The following is a 27,975-nucleotide window of genomic DNA, read 5'->3' as shown; positions in this document are numbered from 1 at the left end:
GCTCGACGGTAGCGTTCCGCCGTTTAAGTGGCGAAAAAAACAACAACAACAAATTCAGCAGATCATTTTGCTGGACTCCGCTGTGCACTGGTATTCGGGAATACTCGCCTACATTTGCCTTCTTTTGCGTGTATAGAATGGGCAACGAAGGCGTCGTTTTATGAGGACGGGGGATGACGCAGGATTTCCACGGAGCTCAGTTAAGTTTACACAGGCTACTATTGACATAAGCAGCTACTGTAGGAGACAAATCCGAGTCACAAGACTTCTTCACAGAGCTCCCACTGCTGCTCTCTTCAATCGCAGGTAAACCCGACCTGAATTTGGCATTTTATTTATTTATTTTTTAATAAATACAAAGCATACGGGACTGGGTTATTTTGCGTTTCAAGTTAGCCCGACGGTTTTATTTTATCAATCGGACAGTTTGGTCCGCGAGGGAAAGAGCTCAGTGCTTTGAGCTAGCCTAATAATAGCAATAACAACACGCTTCTTGTCCTTTAAGAAGTTAAACCAATACAAAGAACGTTTTTTAAAGAGAGAGAGAGACACTAGGAAAGAAATGCGAGCGGAAATGGTTTCGAAAACTCCCTTGAAACTGGAGACGTGCTGTCATTCACCGCAGACGAGGGTCGGGGCTGGTCGGGTCTCCTGGTGTGGGTGCTCCAGTCGGCTTTTGCTCAGCAGCAGTTTCTCTCTTGACTGGTTATTTTATTTCGATACTTCTCCGGGACAATGTATAAATTCTGGGCCAGCTCGTATCGAAAGTATGCCGCCGTCAGTGAGAGAGGAGGTAACTGAAAGAAAGCGCGACCAGACCCTCCCGATTTCTGGGGACAGTCCCCGTTTTGGATGACCTCTTCACCGGCTGAAGATTTCACCGAAAATTTCCCCGATTTTATGCGTTTTATGAATGAGGGAGAAAAAAATGTTGCGTGTAGACTAAAACAACTGTTATTACGGTAGCCGGATAGGAAGATAGTGAGCATGTTGCGCGCAGACTACAACTATTACGGTAGCCGGTCGCGCTGCTATTGACATTGCAGACATAAAAGTTTAAATCTGTTTAAATATGAATAAATACGTCAAAATAAATGAAACCGTAATTGTATCCGTTTCATCGTTTCATCTTGATACCGTTAATTATTTATTATGTGTCTCCGAACTGTCAACATACCCAGAGTTCATTTTAGGAATGTGGTCACCTTTCTGAGAACTGCAAAGCGGGTTTTCGGATGTCCCTGCAGCCTGACTCACGTCTCCTTTTGTCGTTGCCGTGAACAGGTTCTGGAGGGATGGACAACCCCAACTACCGCTCCGGCAGCTTCGACGGTCTTCATCTCCCCAGCGATGACGATGACGATGAGATGGTGGACATCGCGGGGGCCACCCTGGACTTCTCCAGCACGGACGACGTCCCTCCTCTGAGCTCAGGTGAGCTGCACAGGTGTATGGCCCCAGGCTGCAGGGAGTCCGAGCTGGATTCTACAGCTAAAGTAACTCTGATGCTCTTTTTCTGTTATTGATGAGTCATTACCATTGCTTATCACCTAGTTAGACTTCCTCAGTGTGGTTGGTGAATGCTGTGGAGAAGTTTGAAACTTACGTTGGTTCCTCTTAAGCTCCTCTTATGCCTAATTTAAATTTATGCGCTAAACTGATGCAGAGGTCCCTGCATTAATGCAGACCACTTGGCAGATGCTGCCCAGACCTGGAGCTGTTGGTGTTCTCTTGGTAGTAGCGTGTTTGACCTTTAGTATTTATGGCTGCTTCTCCATCTCAGCGATTTTCACCTAGATTGTTTTGGATCAGGAATTGGTTAACGGAGGAGGTTTTGGAGATACAGGCATTTGAATGACTCCTGTTTGGCCAAATTTTAGTCATAGAAACAAAAATGAACCTGACTAGCAAAAGAGACACAGTGCTGTCTAGCGTTGTTGTTACAGAGCAAACCAGACTGAGGGGCACACAAGTAGAAATGTCTCACACCTGCAGAGGGTCCGTGCAAACAGTCTGTAGCGCTGCACAGTAGTATGAATTACATATCAGAGCTGCTTTAAACTGTGTTTGGCTGACAGATACTAAGGGCTGATATTTTCAACCCATTTATAATTAATCAACTTAAGGAGGGATCACCTCCTCATTCATCTCTAAAATGGCATAAAAATGCAACCATTAAGATGTTGAACCTTACATCCAGGTGTCATGTTCGGTCCTCAGTATGTCCTCTGATAAATACAATAATATCATGACTGATCGTGGGTCATGATACATCAAGCCGACAGTTGGATGTTTGCTGGTGTCAGGCTGTCACTAGTTTTGTCCTGATCCCCATCTTTTAATGTTGAATATTGTCCAATCTGAGATCTGAGTTTGATCTTTGGTCAACTAAATTTACTCCCCTTGAGGTTTCTAAAGCCTTTTCTTATCTTTCTTGTACTCTCCTAGATCAGTGTGAACCCTGCGACTGTATTAAGTTCACTAAATGGAGTTGTCAAAGTTATGTGGTGGCACCATGTTCAAGTGCAACATTTTGACTTCACATTTTTGCCTTTCTAGTGCTTCTTTCTCTGCCGCATTCTTTAAAAATCTTTTATTACCGGGCTCTGCACTTCTCATTAGGATTATGTTTAAAAAGGTTCCAATTCCTATCGAATACCGGACATCTGGAACCAATGACAACAGTAGTCATGTGAAAATCTCTTTCATACCCAAGCAAAATAGTTTCAAAACTGAATTGAATCGGGACTTTGTGAATGAAGACTGAATAGATTCAGGAAATCAGGAGCAATATCCAGCCCTGATTATCATTTAACCTTTCTGATGAAAACAAGACCTTTCTAAAAACAAATCTCCAGGTTTGTATCTGTGGCACAGGAATAAGGAACAGTCTCAGAGTATTCCTAAAACAATTATGAGAAAGTGTTAATAACAAACACAAAGCAGCATGTGAGGAGTCCAATGTGTGTCCGTTAGTGTCCTGAAGTAGTGATAAGATATATCTGTAATTGCAGGGTGCAGCCTTGAGTCACATGTTTTCAGCGAGTCAGGCTCGTACATCTGAAGAATGACTTGTTACAAACACAGCTTGAAGTGCAGTGCGACGTTTTAACATCAGGAAAAAGGCACAACCATTACAGTGACGGCTTCATCTGTACTCACTGGTTCTTCCTCAGTCCTGCCCGGATACTAATGATGTCAGCTCTCTAATGCAGCAAGCACTTCCACAATTATTCAGATCAGATTCCTCGATTCGTCAGTTTGTTCTAGAGATATTTGGTCATTTGCATTTTTGGCCTGAGAAGAAGTGTTTTTCTTTTTTTCTTTGTTGTTGTTGTTTTTTTTTTAACACTGCAGCACCAGGCAAGGTTACGGTTGAGTCACAGGCATTGATCAGCAATCCTGTTAAACGTCTGCAGATGCAACGTGGACAGCTTATGCTGTTAAAGTTCAATTATCTGACAAATTCCTTAAAACATAGCAAGGCTTGTGGTCTCTCAGATCTACCTCAACCAGACGTGATTAAAAAAGTGGATTGTCAGCTGTTCTTAGTGTTTTATGTGTTTCTTGTATAATAACTACATTTAGGTGGATGTGAACACTAAAAAACCTTAACCTGTGCCTAACCTAACCAGTGTTTCCCGTAAATAAGGCTGGTTTAACTATTAGAAATAACTGTGACCTTGTATATATTATATTATAGTGGTACCTCTCTGCCAGTGAAGCCTGATTGGGAACCGTTATGTTTTTGCACATTCACACACGGTGATAAGGCTTAAAATTTGTCATTATCTTCAGTTTAAAATCTAACAAGGACTCTGACAGAATACCTTCCCCCCCAGTACTTGTCAGATGATGCTTTAATTATCGATTGTTGATCCTGACAGCTCTCTGGTCACAGTTGACGTTGCTATGATGTCACTAGTGCAATTGCTGCTGCAGGAGTGACGCGTTTGTGCCAAGAGGAAGGAAGGCTGGAGACGAGACTTTTCTCTCAGTGGACGTGCTGCTGCTGCTGTGTTGAAACCATGTGTTTCCGCTTCGTCAGCTCCTCCGCAGTGCAGAAACATGGCCACAGCCATTTATTTTTTTTGATATTACACAGTGGTTTGTGTAAAGAGAACTGTAACCCAGCGAGTGCCCTCTGCTCATTCGATTGAAGCGCGAACAAGAGAATCAGCAAAAACCGGAGCAGCGAGGTTTCGGCGGCAGTGTTTTGCTTCACAGCCTCAGACTCATTATGTAATTCTGCGTCAGGCTCTGGGGAAATCAGGGGACTCTGGGCTACAAGTTTAGGTTAACATCCTCCTTTACAGGGTTCATCATTATAATCGACAGATTCATGCAGAAGGCTGGAGTTGGCGTGCTGGCAGGCACTATTTAGACACATTTAAAACTACTCCTGTCTGTTGTGAGTGTTTACATTATAACCACCTTGGCTTTCACTTTATTTCCTGTTCTTTTAGTATTTCAGCCCACTTCCTCCCTCTCGAGGCAATGGAAAGTGTTTGTGAGGCCACTGCTCATTAGTGTGAACTTGTTTTCAAGCAAGTCGCCTTGAAAGCCATCCTTAGTGTAATCGTTTAGCCTCGAATGACCTGTCGCTGGGGGACTCCTTAGCCTGCAGTGCTTAGGCCTGGGAGGGGCTTCTGGTCCAAATACCGGCTCAGAACTAATACTAAAGCACTTTCGCAAACACCAGAGTGCAACGAAGGTGTTCTTGAGCCAGGCAGACACCCGCTAACGCCCCCACATCGTCTTTTAAAGAGCTAGTGTTTGTTTTAGGGTTGTTTTCATTCCTTCCAACTTTATACACCAAGTGGAGCATCTTGTGTTGATCAAAAGAAGGACCACCTTTCCCATGAAATGCTTCCATCCCTAGAGGAAGCATGTGGCTACATGTCCCTGCTATCTGGCTCTATATCCAGGCTGCTATCGCTCTCTCCAGAGAAAGGAAACAAAGGTGATGTACCACAACTCGTTTGGTAAAGTCTGAAATCCATCATCTCATAATTATCCAAGATGATGTGTCTTGCTAATGAAATTAGCCAATGTGTTTTAGGGACTATCTGAAAAACAACTGCAAACATGTCAACACTTAAACCGCATTATTTAAAAGGAAACGATACGTACGTGTAGTTTGAGCTAGTAAGTAAGTATTATTTAGATCAGAATTGAACTGCCAATGAATCTTTAATATCCCATGAGAATCGTACAGAAACTGCAAGAGATTTTGGGGGGGGGTTTCAGATAATTATTCACCAAATTGATCAAACAAGAAGCAAAGTTCATTGCCTTTTTTGTTGCTTAAGCAAAGATGTTGCGGGAAATATATTTTTTTTCTTAGTTTTGTGAGGTGTTATGCTTCCTTTGCCTTATCATCAGTGGTGTTTAAATAAGGATTATTCTTGTTACCATTAATCCATTTATTGCTGGTTGTATTGACTTAACATCCTCATAGTACCGCTGCTATTGGCAGTGGACTGTTTCCTGAATGTTTTATGAAAACTGATTGTAAGGCTTTACTGGAAGTTTGTCTTTATACATCACGATGTTTACATGACTTATGGTTACTGTCTTAAACAGGAAAGAGCAGATAAAATACGGAAAGTGAAGGGCAGAGCCTTGAAAGGAAGACCAGCATGTTTGTTGTACAATAAAGCATTTATCTGAGGTTATTGTTGTAACCCTAGCTTCTAGGAGAGAGTGTAGTAGTGTAAAGGTCACGCAGGCACATTTTAAAGCCACAAATCTCATAACAGCTGCTGATCTGTCATGGCTTTTTCTCTGTACTAGTAAAAATTCCCCTTCGGTTCATGCATGGAACAGGGGATTTGCTGAGCTTACATATTACACATTTACTGCCAGACCTGCCTCCACGTTTGTGTTTAGGGCAGTTTTAATCACGCCCTCTCTTAAGCTGAATCAGTATTGGTGCAGGTCACTTGAGCTTTGAAAGGCATAACTCAGACATTGAATTGGTCACATCACATCACATCAGTTATAAGAGCCTTCAGTAGTGGTGATTATTTAACTCTTAATTGTTTGTGTGGTCTTGAGATAACCATTAGGCTAGAAAGCCCCAGGACGGCTGTGGACAACGGTTATTTTATAGGTCTTGGGGCTGTAGATAATGTATTTACATTTAAAAAAGCTTAACTACATAAACCCATCCATTGAAAGGCAGGAAATTGGAAAATCAGTTTTGCTTAGTGACTTCAGTCACTCAAGTTGTAGATTACATTTGACAAACTGTCCAATACTTCAATGTGATACATATAAAACCATTAAGCTCTTTATTCATACATTTGAAAGTTTTAATTTCCGTCTCAGCGTTATAATTTTTTCTGAATTTAGGGTTTTTAAAACATCAATGATGTTCTTGACTTGATAAAAGTTGCTCAGCTGGGTTTCTTTGAAGCCTCTCTCTGTAGCTGTTCTCTCATATTTAAAGTTGCCTTCAACATGTGGAAATTCTTATCTTGTGGACATGAAAATGAATCGAATCAGCTGCGCATTCCTTCATTATTCAATTTCCTCTGACCTCAGAAATGCGATTTAAAATCTGGAGCTTGGCAAAGTAACGTAAGCCCATGACATTTACGTGTTCCAGAGAGTCTTGTTTTATGCCAGCTAGCATCACGGGGGTCACATGAGCACGACAACCCCCTTGGCAACCAAGTTCAGGGTTGGAACCCCTCATCAGAGACTGTTACAAATCATTCCGTAATAGACAACACACACTGTGGGAGTTTCGGCTGACAGTGCCACAGTCAGAGAGCATGTCGAGGATACCAGACCCTTCTGGGAAGAATTCATTCTTGGGCCTGTGCTGAAATTCGGTGTAAATGTGACATTGCAGTTAGTCATTTTCCTTCAGGACACTCGCCGAGACGCAGAGTGAGTGCTGAACTCTGCATGATATGTGTTGCTGGAAACGGGCCGTATTTCTTCAGACACTCATCGCTGACCCATTTTCTGAGAAGTGCGATCCCTGGATCATTTTGTACAGTTCCCTTGTGTGTGTTTCTTTGGTTTTCAGTGTGCTTTGCTCAGTCCATAAAGAGTAAATTCTTAAAGCGTCATTGTAATGTTTTTTTTTTTGAGAGAGAGTTTCTATAGTCTGTGTTCATTTGTGAATCCTTTGAATCCTACAAACAAAGATTGTTCCCTAAGGTTATCAGCTGAATTGGTCACTTTATTGCTCTCTGCTGGCAACTTATTCACCTTAACATTGTACTTGGACATAGCTGACTCTGCAGCCAGTATAACAAAACCGGTGACCTTGTGGCTATGACATCGGAAGATTTGTACACAAAATGCCTGACGTTAAAGTGGAAACATCAGTCGTATGTCATAATAAAACCAGTTAAAGCTAATATATATGTATGTTAACTAACCATCAACCTCCATCGTTTCTGAAAACGTCAACAAACACTTCACAACTTGTGACTCTGGTCTTTCTGAGAATTCGCCCTTACGAGGTGAAGAGGGCCATGGTGCTCGTAAACACAACTCCGGTTTGAAGGCAGCGAATGACTACACAATAAAACCATATTCTTTTTTTACATTTCTAAAAACATTACATAATTCTTAACCTGCGAGGCAGCTGGAGTCTTGCAAGATTTGAGAGATTATAAAATGACATGGTAATCCACCCTGCCTATATGAATGATCCACCAAAGTTGGGACCAAGAACCTGAGCTGTGACCATGTTTTAGACTCAATGAGTTGATGTGATTGGTTGAAACAGAAGGAGATAGACATAAGGTGTATCTGTCTGGGATGACTTACCAGATGGTTCTAGGTAACAAACCATGTGACACATCAGGTTAGCTTAATTTGCTCCACTCAGGCAGTAAGAATATCAGGCATCGTCACCTGGTTGTTCATCAGGAACTTTTGTTTGTAGTTTCTTCCATAGAGTCTCTTGTTTAAGGTTAGCGTTTGCTTAGCATCAGCTAGGTCACTACTTCCACGTTGTTCGTTGCTTTCAGCTCTGAGGACATGTCTGTGATATCCAAAAGCAAATCTAGCTTTACTTTGGAATACCTCAGTGTCTCCTTCCTGCTCAGTCGTGGTTCTGGTCAGTTAGTCTCGGTCTGTCAATCAGTGAATAAAGGATCAGGTGAACAGTTCTGGCTCCAGCTCTGCTCATTGTCTCTGATTGGTAATTCAGTTCAGTGTCACTAATTGTTAACAGCAGTAAATGGACAGTAAGAGGAAAGCTACCTCTCTCTGTAGGCCATGAAGGCACATCTGTTTATTTGGTTATGAAAGATGGATTGAATTGTGCCATTTGTCTATGGAGAAATGCTGTTTAATTTGTGCAGACAGAAAATGAAAGAGCAGAATAACTGGCACCCTACCTTTCAGTGTAAGCAGTCTGAAGAATTTGAATGTGGCTTAGCTCTATCTACTCCCAATCCGCTGTACTGTATATCCCATGGACATTAAGGCTGTTGTGTGTGTGTCTGATAACACAGCTCTCCTGGGTTCACAGCAGGGTCAGCAAAACTGTGAGTGTAGTTTTAACTCCAAAGGGTTCATCATTCATTAATGTTAAGGAACCACACTTCTAAATGTTTTCAAAGCTGAAACAAAACGCCCTAACTGCTGCGTGGTTTGTGACGTAGAATGAAGTTTTTCAAAATTCTGTGTAATCCAGACCTTATCATGATACGAGTGTTTGCATTCCCAGAAGGGACAGAATAGAGAGTAAATTGACCTGAAACCTGACCCTGCTCTGCAGCACTGTGTGTCCCACAGCCTCTCCACTGACAGCTCTCAGGGTCCCACACGATTCAAAAAGGTGAAAGACCTTATAAACACATGTGATCTCATTTATACGCAGCAGTTCACCCCGGCCAATCAGAGGAGAGCTCACAAACCCCGAGCGCCTATAAGAGAACAGCTCAGCAGATCCTAGTGAATTAGCCAATGACTCGCACAGGCCTCTGGCCAATGAGAGGCTTATCTGTCCGAGTTCCATTTCCTAGAGGGGCTCAGAGGAAGGAAGAGATTTCAGTTTGTGCTGCTTGTGGAGTTTGAGGGGCTTTCTGGGGGGCCAGGAATGAGAGAATGGGATGGGAGTCTGGACTATACAGCTGGATGAGGAGGAGTTGGTTGTGGACGGTGAGTTTGTGGCTTTAATAGAGCTCTACTGTCTGGTAAAGTGTGTCATCTGCTCTCAGGCTGTTGTGGATGAGAGTTTAAAAATGCAGCTTTTAATGTGGTTTGAAAAGAATGCAGAAATGTTCTGCCTTAGCACCCTCACTGCAGCTGCCTCTGCCTCTGTGTCCGTGTCTTTGTCTGCTTCTTTTAAGTGGCTGTAAATGTGTGAATCCCACTTAATTGTGGCTTTGTTGTGTTTGCTTTTAACTTGACCTCAATAGAGATTAATCATTAAGACCGTTTACGGCCCACAGAGTCATGTGGTTAATGTTTCAATGCTGCTCACGCTTGCACGAGAGAAATAAGGTCGGTATTTAGGTTGCTGTATCTTAGAAAGAAGGTCAACAGCAACACATACGATGAGATAAACATTTATCTTCCTCTTTCAGATCATTTGCTACCACGCTTAACATGAAGCATCTTGCATTTGTATCTTTAACTTGGGTTGGGTGTTAGGGTTATATATAAAATATGTTAGGCCCATAGTGGTCTGATATATTTTACTTCCTGTGTTTCCTTTAAATGTTTAAATCTTTCCTTCACAAGTTTTGAAAAGTCCCGTATTTGTCTCTTTGGGTATGTTTGGGCTTTACAAGGTTTCTCAAGGCTTCACTGAGTCTGTGTTTTGGTTGTGACGAAGAAGGTGCAAAGGCCAGTCACAGCTGCTTCTTAAATGGGGCATGTTCACCTGATGTAGCAGAGGGCACTAAACTCTACGAGGTTATAAAGAATGAGTCGGGGCCCCGGTAATGAAGCCTGTAATGTCATTAAACCGGAGTGTTACAGCAGCGCAGTGGTTAAATAAGACGGGCACGGTAAGGCTGCATTCACCTGCTCTTGTGATGTGTGGGCGTAGGCATGACCGCACATGACCCTTTTTTTTAGGAATGTTCAACTAGTGCTAAAATCAAGGAATCCATGCAAAATGCTGCTGCTGGTTGGCCTTTTAAATGTGGATGCAAACACAGACAATGTACAAGTGTTTGTCAGGAAAATGACTTCAATAAAATGAAGATCTTTGGCTGTTACTGTGTGATGAAGCTACTGGACACCGCATGTGTTCTTATCCCTTCACATGTTTGATTTCCATCCCCCTGCCACGGCGTCTCCTGACTCCTAGTGTATAAGTTTGTAGACAGTTACGTGTTGTGAAAGCTGAGACAAAGTTTAGCAACATAAAGCCTACGTGAGGTAGCAAAGATAAAGTCGTGTTTAGTCAGCGCTTATCTTATACCCGACCTGTGCACGCTTCCTTTTCTGTGACCTCTTTTTGTTCTTGGTTCTGTTTTATGTATTTATTTTATGTTTGTTGTTTGTTTTGTGAGTTTTTCTGGTGTTCCAGTTCTCCTCGCCTTCCTCTAATTCTTGCACTAGCGACGGGTAGTGTTTGGCTCCTTCACCTTTTTAAAGGGCTGCCTAAAAACCAGTCTGACTCGTCAGCTCGGCTCTGTCAGCGCTCCTTGCGTCTTAACACATGCCAGCATTCCTCCAGCGTGTTGGAATCTAATATTCGTGGTCATGTTAAAATGGAAAATGTGGAGGAATCTTGAATCTGGCTGTCCGTGGTCTGCTGCGGCGAAACCGACTTTGACAAAGGCTGCGAGTGACCGATTCTTTTTTCAGGCTTCACATTGTGTCGTCCATTATTAGTGAAATAAAAACACCCTTTTTATTTCAGCTCAAACTATTGTCTTAATGGCATAATGGCACATCTGCTCACAGCTGAAAACGGGGCTGAGTTCCCGTGTCACTTCCTGTTCCAGTCTCGTTCTGATTTGCCGCTGCTGTCTGGTGACGGCTGGTGGCTGTAGATCAGATGGTGCCACGCATGCTGGAGCTCTTTCATTGTTGGGCGTCTTGAGAGAGCGCGGCTGAGGTCGATCTCATGGCTTCGCCTCAGATGCTCATCAGTACAGTATTGTTGAGAGTGGGCTTATTATTATAACAACAGTGGCTCACAATTTATGTTTGTGCGTTGTTTCTGTCATTAGTAGTGAGCCTGCCGGTGCTAGCACGTTCTCAAGGCCTGTCTGTGAGCTTGCTGCGTGGCCACCAGTCAGTTTGTAGCATCTGATAGTGGAGGACAGTCAGATTGCTACCGACATATGAACAAGACTTCAGTGCTTTGACGGAAAAGTCAAACACACACTTGCACACACACAAGACATCTTAATAGGCACAGTTCATTGTGTCCAGGCAGTGTTTTGTTTTGACATTTTATTTCATATTTTTACTGAATCTCGAACCGTGAATATTCATGGTACCCACAAGATTAATATTTTTCAAGCTTTCCTTTAGTTCTGGGGGTTTAATCTAGTGAGGTCGGTCATTTGATTTGAATGACCACTAGAAGCATCTCAGTCAGAACAGACTGGTGAGACTGTGATTCTTTGATCATCTGTTCAGTATAGAACTAATCATATAAGCACTTTCTGTTTGTTCCATGTGGGGTAAAAACAACCAGTTGTTGTTAAAGTGTTGGAAAAGATGGACAGAGCTGTGTTCACGCGGGCAGCACTGCTTAAAAGACAAGGCTCCCTCTTGGTCATATTTCTGTACAGAATGAATTCAATATTGTCATTAAAATTAGCAAATACAGCTCTCTGCTGTGGGCACAACCACTTAGCACACATCAGAAAAATTTCACATGGCTTAAAGAAACCCGTGTAAAAGTAGCCAAGGCGTACTGAACATTTAGCAGGATGTCCCGTTGTCAGTCGTGGGAAGAAAATGTTTAAACGTGAATTTGCCTCCCGCCGATATTTGAACAGATGTTAGCTTTTTTAGAACTATGTGCTGAAATTGTTTTGTTTCACGCTGGGCCTGTCTCATACTGTTACACGTCAAACCAAATCCATTACGCTGGTGTGGGAAACTCTGCAGGCGAGTCTTAAAACAGGCTGTTTGTGTTCTCTGTGTTGGTGGTGGCCACAGAAAACTGTGTGGAGAAGAAAAAAAAAAACTCAAACTCACTCAAAAACAATGGGGAAGAAGAAAGAGGCTGGTGCTAGAGTGTGAGGAAGTTACTTTGTGTTAAATTTGCCTCTCTGCCCTTCTTTCTCTCCCCCTCCCTGCAACTCCTTTCCAGGAGTTTACGAGGATTTCAGCAGCAGAGGAGCCGGTATGAACGGTAACGGCCCCAGTAAGCTGGTGGACCCTCTGGAGGACCCGCTGCCTGGAGTGGGCACCTATGAAGACTTTAACACCATCGACTGGGTCCGAGAGAAGAGCAAGGACCGGGACAGGCACAGAGAGGTACGGAAGAAAAAAAAAAAACACCTGAAGGATTAGGCTTAGATCGTAAAATTTAGGTGCCGTTAATGACTTCCTCCGCTTCCTCCGTTTGTCCAGATCACCAATAAGAGCAGACAGTCGACTGTGGCTCTGCTGCACAGCGTCAGCGATGCCTTCTCCGGGTGGCTGCTCATGCTGCTGGTGGGACTCATGTCAGGTACCGCGCACACTCATCATCTTCATGTACCTGAGTAAATATTTGTTTCCAGCACACTGTAAAAATAAGCACCAAACTACTCTGACCTGTTTCAGAACTGGGAGACAGCAGATATCTTAAAGCAAATAAAACCCAGGCTGTATCTGACAAACAGCACAATGTGTTCTCTATCACAACGCAGCTCTCCACTGATGTGACGTTAGTTTCTGGTTTTCATCTGTCAGCGACTGTCTCTGAAAGCAAGTAATGCGTGTTTGGTGATGAGAGCCCAACACTGTAGTAGTTTACTACCTGTTCAGAGCATCAGCTGCTAGGTAATTCCCATGTGACCAAAGGCAGGTGTGGAGCCACAAAATAGCACCAGCACAGCACTGATATAATGAATATACAGGATGACGTGTTTCTTTTTTTATAAATTTATAAATGTATAGCTTGTGCTTAAAAAAAAATATATATAGACAAAAGAAACAACACGCAGGTCCTAAAATAACACAGATCCCAGAGTTTTAACATGATCATTTACAGACGTGGTAGTTTTTTCCCCTTGCTATGAATCTCCATTATCACCTTTATCCAATTATTTATGTTAGAGCTCGTCACTATCATCTGTGTTATGAGGACGATCCTTCAGTCTAACTATATGACTTTAAAAACCAGTGATAACTCCATGCATGAGATAGTTTGCATCCCATTCTGTTTCTCTTACCAGTAAATTGGTTTCTTTTGGCATTCCCAGAAAATATGACAGTTATTTACCACTCGCATACCCAGTCTTGCTTTTATCATGACGTGTCTTCGTGTGAGGGTTGACATGTTTCTGTAGAATATTAATATCCACACACAGAAGCATGGCAGGTAAAGTAGCGTTTGTTCACGTGGCAATCACCTCACCATCAGCCACAGACGCAGAGCAAACGTTCCCCGTCTCCCCTCCAGGTGCTCTAGCCGGCGGCATCGACATCGCAGCCCACTGGCTGACGGACATGAAGGAGGGCGTGTGTCTCATCGGCTTCTGGTTCAACCACGAGCACTGCTGCTGGACGTCCAACGAGACGACTTTCCTGGAGCGGGACCGGTGTCCACAGTGGCAGAGCTGGGCTGAACTCATTACGGGGACATCAGAGGTGAGAGAGCGTTACTGAGAATGGTTTCGTGTGCATTAAAACCCGAACGTCTTGGCTGGAAATGTGTAAATGAAGTTTGAAAACTAAATGTATTCCACACGTTTATGCCTCTCCATGAAATGAAGCTTTGGTTCCATCTAGTGGTTGGAGTCTGCCATGGTGCACAGCATTGAAATTGAGTGTGAATGTGTCCTCTGCAGGGTCCGTTTGCCTACATAATGAACTACTTGATGTACATAGTGTGGGCGCTGTTCTTCTCTTTCTTGGCCGTCTCGCTGGTGAGGGCCTTCGCTCCGTACGCATGTGGCTCAGGAATACCAGAGGTGAGTCTGCACTCCCACCTCCTCAGTATAGTGTATTAGCACACTTTTGGGTTGTAGTTAACAGACTTTCAGATAACATATTAGGTGTTTTTTTAAAAAAAAAAAAATTATTGACTTTCTTCACCTTTTTCCTCTAATTCTGAATAGTTGATGACGTTTGCTTTAACGCATGTTTGTTCACAGAGAGGATTCTGCTTGTTTTAAGTGCCACAAGTATGACGGCTGGCTCCTTTAGCGTTGTTTTACAAGCATGGTGTAGATCAGTCCTACTCGTCACATTCCTCCCCTCCCTCCCCCTTCCTTTCCTCAAGTTCTTCCTTCCAGCATCCATTCACATTGATCTTCTCCTTCCTTCCAGTGTTTACTCTCTGCTTTCTCTCTCTTCCATTCACTCCTTGTTTCTGAGTAAGTGACAATCTGAAGATTTGCTTACAGCTTAGAAATGCAAATAGAAAACCCAACTGATCACAAACATATCCGTTTCATAATAAAGCTCCCAAAGATATCCGTTTCCTTCATACGCAAACATTGTCCCTGTCGCTGCTGTTTTCTTAATCTGTCTAAGGTTAGACAGGGGTCAGCAGAGCCACGCACGAGAGATTCACTGTGTATTTGGAATAAAAATATCCAAAACTTCTATTTCTCTCCTTCCATTCCATCAATGTTTACTCTCACCTTCTCAGTATACGCACTGACATGAACAAATAAACCCATCCCTCACGTACAGAAGAACGAAATGATCCTCATCCTCTCTGCAAGAGCAACAAACAGCCTCACTCACTCTCCTCTCCGTCTCCCTCAGATTAAAACCATCCTGAGCGGCTTCATCATCCGTGGATACCTGGGGAAGTGGACCCTGATCATCAAGACCATCACCCTGGTGCTGGCCGTCTCCTCGGGGCTCAGCTTAGGGAAGGAGGGCCCTCTGGTGCACGTGGCGTGCTGCTGCGCCAACATACTCTGTCACCTCTTCACCAAGTATCGGAAGAACGAGGCTAAGCGCAGAGAGGTAGGCACTGGTCAGCGTGTGGTCTGCCTCGAGGCTCCGTTGGGTGGAAAGTAAAGAGGTGTAGAGAAGTCCACGCCTCGACGAGGCAGGGCTGTGTCGGCCACAAAAGGAGCACCTACACAATATTAGGCAGATAGTCATAATGTTATGGCTGCAAGTTAATTACTGCATCAAAGCAAAGAATAATTATTCATCAGTAAGGAGAAGGCACCACATCTAATTGGTGAATATCAATTATTTTTGCTGTTTTTTTCCTGCTATCCATAGAGAATTGTATCAGTAGGCCTGTGCCACGTTTAACTAAATGCTTTGTGTCCTCAAACTTTTTCAGGTGTTATCTGCAGCAGCGGCTGTGGGCGTTTCAGTGGCGTTCGGGGCTCCCATAGGAGGAGTTCTGTTCAGTCTGGAGGAGGTGGGTCATGTCATTTATTCACAAAGGGTTCCCTGGTGTCAGTCATTAATCTGATGCTAAATGCAAGTTATTTTTTAAAGCAAACCTGAATTAAATTGCTCTCTTGTCCGCGTTTCATTTTTCCTTCAACATATGTGATAATAGAACTGGAGCGAGGAATTTGGAGTTAATAAAAAGTGATGAACCGTTTGTTTTAATAGATAAGAATGTCAATTTGTCAGTAAACCTTAAGCAAACACCCTCGTTGGGTTTTGGACGGATGCTGGAATGCTTTCTGGAGACAGTTTGACCAACTCAGAGGATAGTTTCTTAGCAAAGTCAAATAAGTAGGTGTTTGATTTTTAGATTCTTTGGTAATCCGGATTTGAGTGGAAGATAAAGTTTTGATCTGCCAAAATAAAATGTTAAAGAGATTTTACTGTAGGGTCAAAACAACTTCCCAGCCAAGGATGGAGTGAGAGGGAGAATCCTCATGTCTTTGTCTTCTTTGTGTGTGTGTTATTATGACTTGTCCTTTAAAGCTGCCTTCTTGGCCAGGCCTTGCTTGTAATACAGATAGTTTGATCTCAAGCAATCCGACTGGTAAAAGAAAGGTAAATAGAATAAATAAACTAATCTTAAAATAAAATTAGAAGTCATCTGCTCTGCCTGCTTAGTGACCAAGGACCAGAGTGAGTTACACATGGCCTCTAACTCTATTAGGATCTCTAACCACAGGGAAGCCTCCTCAGGGTCACTCTGGGTGAAAATGTCGTAGGACTGTAGTTTGTTCTCAGGGTCAAATTTGAGCCTCTTGGATTTGAATGTCCTGTCTTTGACGTCCAGTTTGTTGAATGATGGGAACGTTGGTCATGTTCTTGCAGCAGCCGTCTTCCTGGCCTTGAAATTTCTGCCAGTGTCTCTGTCCCAGACATGATGATGGATGATGATGGTCTCCTCTGTTGGCCTTTTTTCTGATACCCTCCTGGAATGAGCCTCTTTATAAAAGCAGTTTATCAACACCTCTAAAGGAATTTAGCAGCTTGAACATAGCCGCTGGTACACACTGGGCCATGGAGAGGAAAGAGCAACTGACCAGTCCAGTGCATCTGTATTTCATCATACAAGCAATAATCCTAGTCTTTATTTGGCTAATTTAGTCACAACTCTGGCACCGTTTCCACTCTTTTTCATGAAATGAAGTGTTAAATGGTTAGATTTGTTGTTTGTATCCTTTGACTGACTGACTGCTGTGTCTCTCCTCCAGGTGAGCTATTACTTCCCTCTGAAGACCCTGTGGCGTTCCTTCTTCGCTGCCCTGGTGGCAGCCTTCACTCTGCGCTCCATCAATCCCTTTGGAAACAGCCGCCTTGTGCTTTTCTACGTGGAGTTTCACGCCCCGTGGCACCTGGTGGAGCTGGCCCCTTTCATCCTGCTGGGGATATTCGGAGGCCTCTGGGGGGCGCTGTTCATCAAGGCCAACATCGCCTGGTGCAGGATCCGTGAGTAGTGCATGCGTGACAGCTGAACCCAAGAGTACACAGCACGCATTCTTTCCTTGTGTCTAACCTCCCGTCGAATGGCTCCTCTCTGCATCCGCCAGGTAAAACCACCCGTCTCGGTCACTACCCCGTCATCGAGGTGCTGGTGGTCGCCGCGGTGACCGCCCTGCTTGCCTTCCCCAACAGTTACACCAGGATGAGCGGAGCCGAGCTCATCTCTGAGCTGTTCAACGACTGCTCTCTGCTCGACTCGTCTCAGCTCTGCGGCTACAAACAGGTCAGCTGATGAACATTTGCTCTGCGTGTGGCAAAGGATTCATCAAGTTCCTGCGGTTTGTTGCTTCCTTCTTATTCTCTTTCTGTTTTTCCTCCAGCCTACCAACACGTCAGACACCAGTGTAGGTAACAGCCTGGCAGACCGACCAGCAGGGCAGGGACTCTACACAGCCCTGTGGCAGCTGGCCCTGGCTTTAGTCTTCAAGATGCTGATCACTGTGATCACCTTTGGCATGAAGGTTGGTTAAAAGTGCACTAACCGTACTGATTCTGTCCCAGTTATTGTTTGAAATCCTTATCTTATTCCTGACTGATGTTGGTTTCTTATTAAAGCAGCTTTCTCTGCTCTCTCTACACGGGGGTGTAACGCTGCGTGTGAAAGTCTCACAAGGGCAGCTGTCTCCAATATGTCTGGAGCCATGTTTGAGTCAGTGTCCTGCCTTCATTTGCTCATTGCAGTTTACATGAACCCTTTTCCCCCTTGGATTTACACACTCAATAGTGAGTCATGGAAATGTGAGTCACGGTCACAAGCTTCACTGGAGGATCAAGCTATTGGGGGGAAGGGGTGGGTGGGGGGCAACTTGAATTTATATGGTAATTACGTAGTATGTGGTATTCACTTGATCATAAGTTATGGTGGTGACAAGAAGAATAAAACAGTGTCATCCTCCAAAGATGGTTACATTTTTATTAATAGGAGTTGAAAGCGGCCAGGTGAGGTGTCATCTGGGAGACACCAAGCTGCTGGAGGGACAGCATCCAGTATTTCAGCAGGATATCTGAGATTCCTCATCAAGAAGTAGAAAGTGTTTCAAGGGAAATGAACGCCTGTGGCCGCCATGAACTTCCATAAAAGTCAAGAATCAATCATGAGATGCAAAAAAACAAAGCGGGGAAATTCATGATTCAATAAAATTAACCCTGGAAGACCAACTGTGGGAGAAGTGCAGAGAATATGTTCTAGTACACACTGTGCATGGCTACATCTTATTCAATTTAAGGTTTTATTTCATTTTATTTTTCCGCTTACGGTCCACTTCCCAAAGTGCCATTGGCCAAGTATCTTCCCTCACATAGCCACCTCCTAATCTGAGTCATATGTTCTTCTTTTCCCTCTCATCACAGGCATTATGGAGCGGTATTTTTGGTAGAATTTAGTGCCTTTCAATCTGATGTACTGGCCTTTACTTCCTTCTTGGCAACTCGCTGTATCGTGCTTTTATGAACATCTTCATTTCATTGTTGCTCAGATGATTCTGTTGTTCTGTTAAGTTAGAAAAGATTTCCTGTTAAAGGCAGCTCTCTGAAGTTCGCTGCGTTTATACTCTGGTGGCCCTTTTTAAGGCTACTTTTCCTGTTTTGAATGAATCTTCAAACTGACACCAGACACAAATCAAAGACACCAGACACAAATCTTCATTTCAACGTTTTTCAGTGCTTCGGTGAAGACTCAACCAATTGTTATTATTGTAATTACAACATAATCTCGATGAATGCTTGAGAAAATAATTCTTTAACATCCCTACATTTACAGTGTCACATAGAGTGTGCATGTGTTTCTTTCCAGGTTCCCTCTGGTCTCTTCATCCCCAGCATGGCGGTCGGAGCCATAGCCGGACGGCTGCTGGGAGTGGGCATGGAGCAGCTGGCCTACTACAACCACGACTGGCTCATCTTCAAGGGATGGTGCTCACCAGGCGCGGACTGCATCACTCCGGGGCTTTACGCCATGGTCGGAGCTGCCGCCTGCTTAGGTGAGGCCACATCAACTGGGATATATGGAGTGTTGATGGGCGCAGGAGCCGTGGTGGTGGATATGGGCGGAGAGGAGAAAGTCTGGATGACTGGACTGGGTTTGCTTCCCAGATTCGATTAAGACGTGTCAAAACGAGACTTCATCTTTACTTTTTAACTGGGTTGGAAATAGTCGGTCGCTGGCTATAACTACTATCGCGTTTGAGGATGTTTTTAAGAATTTTAAATAGAGATTTGTTTTGTGATTTTGTGCTGCATCGGGACTTTGAGTAAAAACGTGATCTTGGTTCTGGACTGTATTAATTCAGTCAGCACTCAGTATTAGAAATGATGTGGCTGAACTGAGTAATACAACACATTTTTTTTTTTTTTTTAATATATGTCAAAACTGGTAGTGGATGATGTGTTCACTTGCACCTCCCCTTTCCGTTGTCAACACAGTACAGAAAACAGATAGCTGGTGAGCTCTGTCACACTCGGGAAACGTTTCATGTGAAAACAGATGGGGTTTAATTCTTACCATGAGCGCAGGGTTTAAACGCACGCAGGTCACATTCATAGACCTGGGAGGGTTGAAGTCACGTTTCATTTTTATTTATATATATATAGAACCTGTGTAGGTACATTCCGTTCTTTCCGTTCGCCCTCTTAAAGAGCGTGTATCACAGATTTGTGAGCGGGGCTTATGGCCATATGTCGGACTCATCTGATCCCGTTCTGTTTCGTACGCTACCATTGAGCTCTCTGTTTGTGATTTCCTCTAACGTCCTTTCAAAAGGCTGTCAGGGCGCCGCAGCATTTTGAAGCTTAAACAACTCTTAAATCACAATGTGTTGTTCTCAATACGTCTCTAATATACGTTATTTATTGCTTATGCCTGTTCATCTCTGGATTAGTATTTGCAGTGTGAGGCAACAAAGTACCTTTTAATTATGAACTGTAAAGTATAGGAATTAAATCTGAAACGTGGAGCCATTTATCAGAATTAGTGTCAAAGTTCTAGCTTTAAGTAGACCTGGGATCAAAGTGCATCTCTTGCCAATAAAACAGGATAGAGGAGTGGACAAGACATGGAACTGATCTGCTTTATCTACTCCTTGTGTTCTCGGCATCTTGATTTGCTCTCGTGTTATAAAATATCTCGTGATGTTTGTCCGTTCAGACTCCGTCCATGATTCCGTTCGTTCGTTCCAGTAATACTATTTTATCCTCTACTTCTCTCGTCACTTGTCTTTTACATAAGATCTATTTAACTCCTTTTATGTGTTCCACCTCTGTGTTTGATTTATTTTTCTACCCTTATCCAAATCATATGCCTGAGCAAACACTGGCAGGGTGGGGTTAGGAATTATTACAAAGCTCTCCTTTATTATTTGCCTTAGGTGATGTCTTAGTAGTCCTGAATATTTAAACCACATTTGTCCATTAATTCCTGTAAGTTGAATATTCCATTCTTTCTTTTTTTTCCTTCCTTTTTAACATGAACAATTCTGGGGGTAATCTAATTATATTCATTTCTGAAATCATTAGCAACAGACAACATGGGTTTTATCCCCTCAAAAATGGATATACAACACAAAGAGCCAGTTGTTTAGAGGGACGAGGAAGCAAAAAAGCACTGTTGTATAAACTTTAAAATGTAGCGTCCAACCCGAGAGCATGGTTATAATTTGATTCAGAGTGGAACAGCCCATCTTAACAGCAACATTTCCATACGGAGACAAACAAATGTCAAAGCGTATTTACGTGCCACTAGTTTCTTTGTTCCGTGTGTACGGGGTTCATATGAAAAGAGCCATCTGCTCTCAGCTAATCTGACCTCTTCTTATCTCGTGTCCAGGGGGAGTGACTCGCATGACGGTGTCGTTGGTGGTCATCATGTTCGAGCTGACTGGAGGTCTGGAGTACATCGTTCCCCTCATGGCTGCGACCATGACCAGCAAATGGGTGGCAGATGCTTTTGGAAGAGAAGGGATTTACGAGGTGAAGTGCTGAAAACTTTCCCTGCCCTCAAACTCTTTGTTGTACAGTATGGCAGATTTTTATTTTTTTTTTTTGTTATTATTTGAGCTCGTTAAACATTTTTATGGATTTGTTTGGCCACATTCTGGTCACTTGTGTCCCCGTCTCTGCTGCTAAAGCCTAAAACATTCACACGCTTGGTGGTCCACAGGCCCACATCAGGCTCAACGGTTACCCGTTCCTGGAGCCCAAGGAAGAGTTCGAGCACAGCAGCCTGGCTGTGGACGTGATGAGGCCGAGGAGGGCGGACCCTGCTCTGGCTGTGCTCACGCAGGATGGCATGACCGTAGGGGAGGTGGAGGTAGGGGAGTGCGCGACCGCGTGACGGCCTGCAGTCGACCGATGCAGTGCAGAAACTAAAATCCAAAACACATTTTATTCCATTACGCGTTTTGTTGACCACACTGAAGAGCAGATGTTAGACGTTCTGTAAAATGTGACGATGTTGCACAATAATACTTGTTGTTTTTTTATTCAATATCTCTAGACTTTGGTGGAGAGCACTCACTACAGCGGCTTCCCTGTGGTCGTCTCTCAGGAGTCCCAGAGGCTTGTGGGATTTGTACTCAGGAGAGACCTTCTCATATCAATAGGTCAGATTTGTGTCCAAATTCCACCTCTTGTGTCCATTTCATCCCTAAATTTGACTTTTATTATTTTTTTACACAACATTCTTTTTACATAACATTCCTCTGGGTCATACATGGGACAGCAGCAGCTTTTTGAACCACTCAGAGCTGTGCACCAGTTGTGTTTGAATAGATGCTTCATGCACCATGTCATTTTCTTCTGGTTTCATTGATAAAAATCATTCAAGGATTCAACCAACACGTTTTCAAAACAAAAAAATTCAGGCAAACCCAATAACTTCTTAATTTGAACTGTGCCAACTTTGACCCAAGAACAGTACCACTTACAGAGTCTTGGCTTTCAAAGGAGACCAAGACCATGAAGTGTTCATGACCAGCATTCAGTTTACTTTGGGTATGTCCTACGTTTCTGCTAAAAGGCTGGAATGATGAGAGGTTAACAAGTGTTTTGTAAGGCGGCAGCTGTTGTTTAAAGTGTCAAACATAAACAGGATTAACACACACATTTTCTGCTCTCTTCAGCTTCTACAGAGCCATTAAGAGAGTTGTTCAAGCCCTTCCTTTGTTACTTTATTGTTGCTTTGGTTTATTCTGTTCTCTGGTGGTGTCAACTTCCCCCAAAGACAGATATGTAGAAACCCAACTGGAGAGCTAGAGGCATTTGAGGGCAATAAAGAAAGATATTTGCCTCAGATGCTGGAAAAACAGAGTTAAAAATCTGAAAGGGACCTACAGTATATGAATTAATATCCAAATAACCTTTAACCATTACTAAGAAGTTCACTCAAAAGATGACACTAATGTTGTCTTCACAGCTTGTTTCCACTTCCCCCTAGTGACCAGAAATGTAAAAGTTATTACAGATCTATCTATCAGTCTATGTAACTATTGTTCACCTTTCTCCGTTTTACCGCGCCATTTCTCTCCCTCTCTGTGCAGACAATGCCCGGAAGCGTCAGGAGGGCATCGTCAGTGCCTCCCAGGTGGTGTTCACTGAGCATGCTCCGTCCCAGCCTGCCGACGCGCCGCCTCCCCTCCGCCTGAGAGGCATCCTGGACCTGAGCCCCTTCACAGTCACCGACCACACGCCCATGGACATCACTGTGGATATTTTCAGGAAACTGGGGCTGCGACAGTGTCTAGTTACACATAACGGGTGAGAGCACGCTCACGCTTTACTGTTTTTGAGTAACTCTTGGAGGAAAAAAAAGTGTCACTGAGGTGGTACCTTCAGGAAATTGTGTTTTTTGGAGAATGGCACATGGATGTTTAGATGAGCATCAGGACGTTCTACTGTCACATCATTCTTTGAAGGGAAAAAACACATTACGTGAAAACAGAAAGGTGCTAATTCAACTGTTTCTGTTATTTAGCCCAGCCCGCTGACTAAAATGCAGTGGTCAAAGTCATAGGAAAATGTGTTGATGCAGCACAATTCAGTAGTTTTGCAAACCACAGCCTCCACACTGAAAACACAGTTGAATCAACATCATCAAATACTTCAAACCAGAACGTTTATGAAGCAAAGATTTCATGAAGGACTCTCTGATTCGAGTACATTCATCACCACTAGTGTACCTTACCAACTGGCAAGTGAGCGTGTGACAATTTTTGACCATTTGCGATTCTCAAAGAGGGCTCGAAAACATAAATCTCATCTGGATTTACTCTTAGAATTAATTATCATCAGACACAGAAACACAAAGACAGGATTATTAGGAATGTGGTCATAATGTTGTGTCTGATCAGTAGCACCTCCCCTTAATCGATCATATCACGCACAGTACAGCTGTCTGTCAAGCTTTATATCTGTCTCCCTGATGACAAATTACAGCCCTGCTTTGCGGCATTACTTTCAGATGGACGGACAAAGGATACTCCCGCTGAGAATAAACGTAAACAGCGTTTCTTTCGTTTTCTTTCCCCTTCGTTTCCCCGCTGTCTCTCCACACACACACAGCCTTCGGTTGTTTAGGTGGATGGAGGTCAGTCCTGTTCAAACACAGCTTTGAGGCGGTTTTGGAAGTGGAGTTACGTGTCTGAGTTTACAGATGTGGCGTATGTTAGCAAGACTTTTCAAACACACTCACGCAGCTTGTGTTTTCACTGTGTCGTCACTCTTGGCAGTTTTTCAGCAGCAGTGCTTCCATCTGGGGGATGTAGATGTTGAGTTTTTAGTCTTGGTCTAACATGTTTCTAAGTTGTTGCAAGGAATGGAGGAAAGGGGCTAAAACAGATGAACAAAAGAAAGCGTAAAGATGGATGTTTCCAAAATTATTGAGAGCTTCTCAGCTCAAACACAGGAAGAAACCAGCATGAACCAGCAGCACCATGAAATGTTAAAATCCAGTGACAACCAAAAAAACACCGTTGGTGATGTAAAGTAGCTGGGTACCAATTAATCTGAGCTTTAAGGCAACAACTGACACAGCTGGTTAACACGTGATGCCTGCATAGAGTCTCCCCACACGTTTACTAAAAGGACAACACTGTCCTTGACTTTGGTTCCTACCACCATCTTCAGTCTTCTCTTAGAGCGTCGGATGAACCCAGATGGAACGGTGGCAGTGTTGGCGGTATTTTATTTTTTAGGCAGAGCAATAGGGGCTCTGTCCGTACACTGCAAATAATTTTCAGAAACAAATACTGAAGGATTACCTGACCAGCTACCAGCTTCAAAAAGATGGACGAGGAGCAGACTGCTTTATATGTGAGCAGAGATAAGTCTGCAGCATAGAGTGTTCACTCAGCCCCACTAATGTAAGCATAAATCCACTGTATTTACTCTTGAATTCTGGGGCTGGAGATCTCCATCCAGCAGGCCAGGGGGTCGAGGCATCCATCATGGGCTTCACTTCTTGTCATCTTCTTTCTTTCTGCTTCATAAAGGCCTAGAAATGACAGAACCAAAACAAATGTTCTGAGCAACTTCAAAACAAATTTTCAGACAGACAGAAGTTTCTTATTCATATTTTTATTTGTTGCTTTGGGTCTTCTGAGTATTTGATTCTCAAAGTTTATTATTTCACCTCCAGTGACTTTGTTAGGTATGAGAGGCAGATTTGAGAAAAAGAAATGTCAAAAATCTATGCCAAAGACGCTGTCATTTCCTGATGCATCTTGTGTTCTACCCTCTATGTCTGGAAAATATCTGTTTCTAGAGAGGCCAGGTTGAGATGGTTTGGACATGTGCTGAGGAGTGATGGTGGATATATTGGACAAAGGCTGTTGGAGATGGGGCTACCAGGCAGGAGAAGAAGAGGAACACCAGATTCATGGATGTAGTGAAGGAGGACATGGGGATGACTAGTGTAATAGTAGAGGAGACAGGGGATGGAGGCAGATGATCCTCTGTGGCGAAGTCTGGAAAATATCTATTTCTTTTGGGCTACGGCTACTAGAATCTCAATGTTGCTTTCTGTTAGAAGTTACTCCCCATCATCAGTACAAATCCTGCATAGCTTTTAAAATGTTGCCTGCTGTGAGTTGAACCCGTGTAAAATATCCAATGTTTGTGTAGGTGAAGTGGGAGTGACAGATCTGTAGTAACTCAAACCAAATCTGAGAGCTGAATAAATGGAAATCAGCGGCTGTCAACAAAACTCACCAGTTCCTTGAAGCTTGTTTCTCGTGGCGTTTAACTGCGGCTCCCCAACAGAACGCCTTGTTGTAAATCATCAGTTTAAGGTTCACCTGCTGCCTTGCCCGTGGGTACTTTCTGAAGGCTCACGCAGCTGTTGACACAGCGTTGACAGGTTAAACAACTCCGGCAGGATTTGCGCATATTTGCTTCAGATGGGCTGCTCATTGGCCAACAACACAAGGCTGAGCGTGTGTCAGAGTGGATCCATGTGCAGCATCGTTTCTCTGGGACGGGGCTAATCAGAACTGGAGGGACCTAGAAGGGGGATCAAATGGAAGGCTGGACGAAGGACAGGTTGTAATTGTCCTTTGTGCGTTTTGTTTGGTTTGGACTTCTTGAAGTGAGCGGACCAATCATTGTGTAGGAATGAGAGCAGACCTTGAAGAGCCGTGTGAAGAGCAGCCTGTGATCTGTGCGGCCGTCGTACGAGATGGATACTGTTAATCACTGTGTTTTAGTTATCACTCTCAGTTGCAACACTGGTATTTTCCCAGGCTATATTTAGTTCAAGGCTGCTTCGTTGGCGTCGCTCGCATCAAGCTGACGGGTTTTTTTATTTGTTCTTGGAGATCAAACACTTTTCCTCACCTTTTTTCTTTTCATTTTGTTAATGACGAATTTATGTGAAAACGCCCACAGGTTTACTCACTTCACCACAGAGACATCCTCTCAGCTACAGACTTTCTTTTGTTTCAATCTGGCCCGGTGTGATGCCCTTCAGACCTGTCAAAATGAGTGCCAGCCTGGATGGTTGTGTTTTGTGCAGTGTTTGTTCTGCTTGTGAACAAAGAGTCTGCGGGTTTTTAGATCCGACCGTGTCTGTGAAGTATTTACAGCAGCAGGATGGTGGTGATTGGACTGAAGGTGAACCACATGGTAACAATGGAACATCTCACCGCTAGCAGTTAGGTCCATACATACGTTCGGTCATTTCACCATAATTATGTATGAATATCGGCTTAAAGTGCTGCATTTCAGCTTTAATTTAACTCTATTCTCATCCAAGTTGGAGGAAAGGTGTAGGAATTACAACTACTTTTAAAGCTAGTCACTTACTTTCAGGTTTTGATTGACTGAAAAGCTGTTTTCCTTCATTGTTTCTTGATGAGTAAGACAGGTGATGGATTGGAAACGTTCAAAGGAGTGTTTTCTCAAATGTTCCAGGACTGTTGCGAAACTAATCCCTGCACGTCACACATCTTTAACGTCACTTCTCGTTGCGCTAGGTTAGATTTTCGTTCACCTTGTTCTTGTTCCTAAACTTGAGCGAGCTTGAAGCTATTTAGAACATAAGTGTCAGCTGTAACAGGATCTAGTGTCCTCCGGTCTGTTTACTCAGTATTTGCATGCTACTCGGATCTCCTGCTGTGTGAAAGTTCTCCTCCGGGGCCGGTTATAAAACCCAACTGAGCCACAGCGTCGAGATAGGAGGCCAGAGCTCGGCCGAATGTTTCTGCTTTCTGTCACTCCTTTGACTTTCCATGACGAAGCAAACGAAGTATGATGTGAAGTAATGCGCTGTTCCCTGACTTTTCTTCTCTTTCCTCTCTGTTGCTAGGAGGCTTCTGGGAATCATCACTAAAAAGGACATACTGAAACACATGGCGCAGATCACCAACAGAGACCCTGACTCCATCCTCTTCAACTGAACTCCTTCGTCCTTCTGTTCATACTCGTCTCAGCCTCTCCTCTGTAGAACAGGGGATACGAAGACACCAGCTTGTACACTTAAACGAAATGCACCTTTACCTCGTCAACTTTAGAGAAAACTCAGTAAGTTTGGGTTTTGTTTGCACAGGCGATTTGAGAACAATGGATTTTTTATTTCTTCGTAACTCGGAGGCGTTCTTGGCTTTCTGAAAGAGAGTGCACCACTGGGGAAAATGACCCATCCTTCCTGACGCTGCTGGCCCCAATGTCAACCCAGAAGAATGTAGGACACAGATAAGTCTAAGGAATAAGGAATACTTGGCCTTGGCTTTTTTTCTTTTCTTTTTTTTTCTTTGTATTTTCTTCCCCATTTTCAAAGAAACCTGCAATCCACCGTCCTTCCTCATTCGATTCGTTTGCGAGCAAAGGAAGGTGGGAACAGACAATCCTCTGTGGATCCTGATGAGAGAGAGGAAACCAGGTGGAAGAGGAGGAAGAGGAAAATAAAGACATCAGCGAAGATAAAGAGATGCTTTGGGAGCTCTGTGCCTGCCCTCCAGCCATCACAGCAAGCCCAGACAGAGCACTAAGAGCTGGGGCTGATGGATGCTCAGACCCCTCCCCCCCTCACCTCCTTCTGAAAGGTTTCCTGTAGCTGTGGGGGTGAAGGATACAGGAGTGTGAGAAGAGGCTCTAATGCACCATACATACACTCCGTACTGACTTCCATGACAGCCTGGGAACTCTCCAGACATGTCTTTGTGTTGGGATACGGCTCCAGCCTGGGAACAAGGCAGTGTTATCCTGCCGTACTTATATTCTCACTATGGCAAATATATTCTCATACAAAACAAATCATGTAGACAATGCTGCAAAAAAAAACAAAAAAAAAAAAAACCTACAAAATAAAACCATGTCATGCCTTACGGCTGCTGTGGAAGGGCTAAAATATATGAAAAGAAAGAATCATGACACATAAATTAATTTATGTAAATGTTAAATTGTTTGTCCCACTAAATTATTTCACTGACTTAAATGCCTTGTGTCTGTTTGTTTTTTTGT

General features: G+C 43.5%; 1 protein-coding gene across 4 annotated transcripts; it reads left to right on the top strand.

Moving 5' to 3' along the window:
• Positions 1-27,949, top strand: clcn5b (chloride channel, voltage-sensitive 5b). Of its 4 annotated transcripts, none has more exons than XM_047567957.1 (17): positions 1-200; positions 1,285-1,434; positions 12,263-12,429; positions 12,526-12,625; positions 13,562-13,749; positions 13,950-14,072; positions 14,875-15,081; positions 15,413-15,493; positions 16,740-16,974; positions 17,076-17,251; positions 17,349-17,489; positions 18,821-19,007; positions 20,849-20,991; positions 21,182-21,331; positions 21,518-21,623; positions 22,560-22,776; positions 26,822-27,949. In XM_047567957.1, exons 1-17 carry the CDS (start codon positions 161-163, stop codon positions 26,910-26,912), a joined length of 2,502 nt encoding a protein of 833 aa, XP_047423913.1. In that variant the 5' UTR covers positions 1-160; the 3' UTR covers positions 26,913-27,949. The 4 variants fall into 4 exon arrangements, with proteins under 4 accessions (XP_047423913.1, XP_047423922.1, XP_047423902.1 ...); XM_047567966.1 differs by having other exon boundaries at positions 24-306; XM_047567946.1 differs by lacking the exon at positions 1-200 and adding an exon at positions 609-793.
• Positions 27,950-27,975: the final 26 nt, after the last annotated feature.

Source organism: Mugil cephalus, chromosome 1 (assembly GCF_022458985.1).
Source record: "Mugil cephalus isolate CIBA_MC_2020 chromosome 1, CIBA_Mcephalus_1.1, whole genome shotgun sequence".
NCBI lineage: Eukaryota > Metazoa > Chordata > Actinopteri > Mugiliformes > Mugilidae > Mugil > Mugil cephalus.
This window is presented reverse-complemented; position numbering and strand designations above follow the sequence as displayed.

Coding starts and splice junctions, on each gene's coding strand:
- clcn5b (XM_047567946.1), top strand. CDS start 736: ATGTATAAATTCTGGGCCAGCTCGTATCGAAAGTATGCCGCCGTCAGT. Junction 1,435..12,262: donor CGTCCCTCCTCTGAGCTCAG/GTGAGCTGCACA, acceptor ACTCCTTTCCAG/GAGTTTACGAGGATTTCAGC. Junction 12,626..13,561: donor GCTGGTGGGACTCATGTCAG/GTACCGCGCACA, acceptor TCTCCCCTCCAG/GTGCTCTAGCCGGCGGCATC.